This window comes from Propithecus coquereli, unplaced genomic scaffold, assembly GCF_000956105.1.
Source record: "Propithecus coquereli isolate 6110/MARCELLA unplaced genomic scaffold, Pcoq_1.0 Scaffold81, whole genome shotgun sequence".
NCBI classification, from domain to species: domain Eukaryota; kingdom Metazoa; phylum Chordata; class Mammalia; order Primates; family Indriidae; genus Propithecus; species Propithecus coquereli.
The window spans coordinates 3,668,064-3,670,960 of record NW_012154285.1 but is presented as its reverse complement, the minus strand read 5'-3'; the positions used below and the strand labels follow the sequence as shown (position 1 = coordinate 3,670,960).

General features: G+C 38.6%; 1 protein-coding gene across 1 annotated transcript in view; it reads right to left on the bottom strand.

Annotated features, from left to right (window-relative positions):
* Nucleotides 1-1,957: 1,957 nt before the first annotated feature.
* MPHOSPH9 (M-phase phosphoprotein 9) overlaps nucleotides 1,958-2,897 on the bottom strand; it is a 62,368-nt gene continuing 61,428 nt past the window's right edge. The window contains exon 22 of the mRNA XM_012663405.1: nucleotides 1,958-2,093. Within this exon, the coding sequence (XP_012518859.1) occupies nucleotides 1,992-2,093 (102 nt within the window). The 3' untranslated portion in view covers nucleotides 1,958-1,991. The remainder of the gene's footprint in view (nucleotides 2,094-2,897) is intronic.

Below are 2,897 nucleotides of genomic sequence, written 5' to 3'. Positions count from 1 at the left end.
AAGGAATATCACCAGTAGAATCAATCCCCTTTGTAGGTCTTGACACCAGCTGTACTGGAGCTTGATTAAAATGAATTTTTAAGTTTTTTTTAAAGGCTAAAAAAAAAACGTTAAGAATAGCAAGGCGTTGTGGTTTGTGCCTGTAATCCCAGCACTTTGGGAGGCCGAGGTGGGAGGATTGCTAAAGGCCAGGAGTTCAAGACCAGCCTGGGCAACATAGCAAGATCCTGTCTCTACAAAAATAAAAAAATTAGCTGGCGTGATGGTGAGCGCCTGTAGTCTTAGCTAATCAGGGGGCTGAGGCAGGGGGAACACTTGAGCCCAGGAATTGGAGGCTGCAGTGAGCTATGATCACGTCACTGCAATCCAGCCTGGGCTACAGAGCAAGACCCTGTCTCCAAAAAAAAAAAAAAAATCAAGAATAAAAGGCACTTGATTCTGTTGGTAAATAATTTTGATTAGCCTGAAGTCTTCAACTAAGAAGTTGGGAGCAGAGGTTCAACAGGCACTGTCAGGCGGGTCCCATCTTTGCTGAGAGGGGAGCAGGGCTATGGGCCCCAGGCCTGGAGACCAGCCAAGTGAGCTTGGGTGAAGGGTGCCCAAAGATCATTTGAGATTCTGCTTGAAAGCATACATACACCCTAATAGAAAAGCTGGGATGGCTTGGTTCATTGTAACTACATATTAAGAGCCACATCAGGAGAAAAAGCTCAAAAGCAAACCAAAATGTAAAACCTGAGCATGTTCAGGGGGAATCAACTCAGAAAGTTTGGATGAGCCTGTTTATCAACACGTGTCCAGCAGGAATATGTGGGGCACTGGGTTCTGACCAGCCAGCAAAAGTGGGTGGATAAATAGCCGGCACTAAACCAGCAATCCCACCAACACAAACCTCCTGTGCTCCTGCATCACAAGCAGAGCCTGCTGTCCTCGCACTACTTCCGAGTGCCAGTAGGTACCGTGTAGGCAGGGGCTGGAGCCCTCTGCAAGGTCAAGGCAGGCAGCAGATTCTATCCACATGCATTCCCTGTCCATGAACAAGTGGAGTAAACTGCTCTGATCTAAAGCTATGTTCTTACAGCACCTACTGTGGAAATTATTTTCCTTTTTGGCAGGGGTGGACAAGGGTGAAAACTTCCAGATGACAATTGTGATAGCTGAAGACATGGACACTAAGGAAACCAGGGCTACTCTCTTAAGCCCTCACTGGGTGGTGGCTAATATTGACCCAGGGCTTATCTATCCATTTACTGTCCAGGGTACAGCACAAGTTACATGCAGAATTATGGGCAGAGAGCTACAGCTCTCTAATTGTTTAACTTTTTCAGAAAGTACTGCATATAAGACAAAATTAGAGAATTACATCCCTCTCATTTTTTTCTCTCCTTACAAAGTTTAAGGAAAACAAAATGGGTTATATTCATATAGTTTTCAAAACTTTCCAATAGTCCATTATTACTATTCTGATATTTACGCCAAAACGTGTTTCAAATAGGAATTGTATTATTTTTTTAAAACCTCGACACAACTGAAATCCAAGGTATGCTATAATTGTTTTTGTATTCAGCATGTACTGGGCTAGCATTATGGAAGCTGTGCAGTTTTATTTTTAAAAAATGAATCATATTTACAATGTAGAACAAGTTTATAAAATTGGTGTGCAAAGTTAATCTTAAAAGGATAACACTATTTGTTTAGAAACAAGCTGCCTCCTGTTTACATTTCCTTACTCTTGATATAAATTGGAGACATATACTATTTTAAAATAAGACTTTTTAAATAGTAAAATATACAAGAGATTCCTGAGCATAACAAAAATATCTTGAAAATATGTGGCCATTTGAAGTATAAAATAGCAAGTGTAAGAATAGCATGATTGTAAAACTACTGTTTGAAGGCTTATAAACAGTACAAAATAGTTTGCCTTTTCTGAGTGCATAATTATACATTAGTGCAAACAAAAATGTCTCAAAATTTAATGGCTACAAATCTCAAAGATTTGCAGAGGTGCGCAAAACATGAAATTTCTTTAGTGTCATGCGAACGGAACCCAGTTCTCGATTAATCCTTTCCAAACGATCTTCCAAGGCTTCCTAGGTGAAAACAATGGAAAAAGTTTAATTAGAATTCTCTATCAAGTTCCCTGGTTCTATAATTACCAGTAAATTGACTTTCCTTTTAGCAAAAGAGCAAGTGTAAACATTAAAATTACAGATAGTTACTTTGCTTTCTACATAAATCATCTTATCATTTATTTCTTTTAAACTGAACAGAATGAATCAGCTTTTCGACCATTCAAGATAACTGCTGTACTTTAAAATACTCTCAATATATTTGGCACATTGAGTATATGGAAATTCTAGCAAGAGCAATACAGCCAACTGGAAGGAGATAATTCCTTGGCTCTGTTGAATTAAGAACAGTACAAGAGCAACCTAGGAGATGCTTCAAACATTTCGCAAGAAATGGACACATCTGATCAGTGCCGTATCCCACATATACATAGATCAAGTGACTCTCTTCGGAACAAAATTTCTAAGCTAAAGAAAAAAAACACTAGAGGATACTTTTCAAAAAAACAACAGATTTCACAATGAATATAACAACATCTATTTTAAAATAAATACTATTACTGTTAGTAGTACCTAGAATAGTAGTAGTACCTAGAATATATATCAGGTAGTACCTAGAATAGTAGTAGTACCTAGAATATATATCACTTTAGATATTTTATTGAGTATTAACTCCAATGAAGTCCTGAAATAAAACTTAAATTTATTTTCCTTTTTTTGAGACAGGGTCTTGCTCTGTTGCCTGGGCTAGAGTACAGTGGTGTCATCATAGCTCACTGCAACCTCAAACTCCTGAGCTCAAGAGATCCTCCTGGCTCAGCCTCC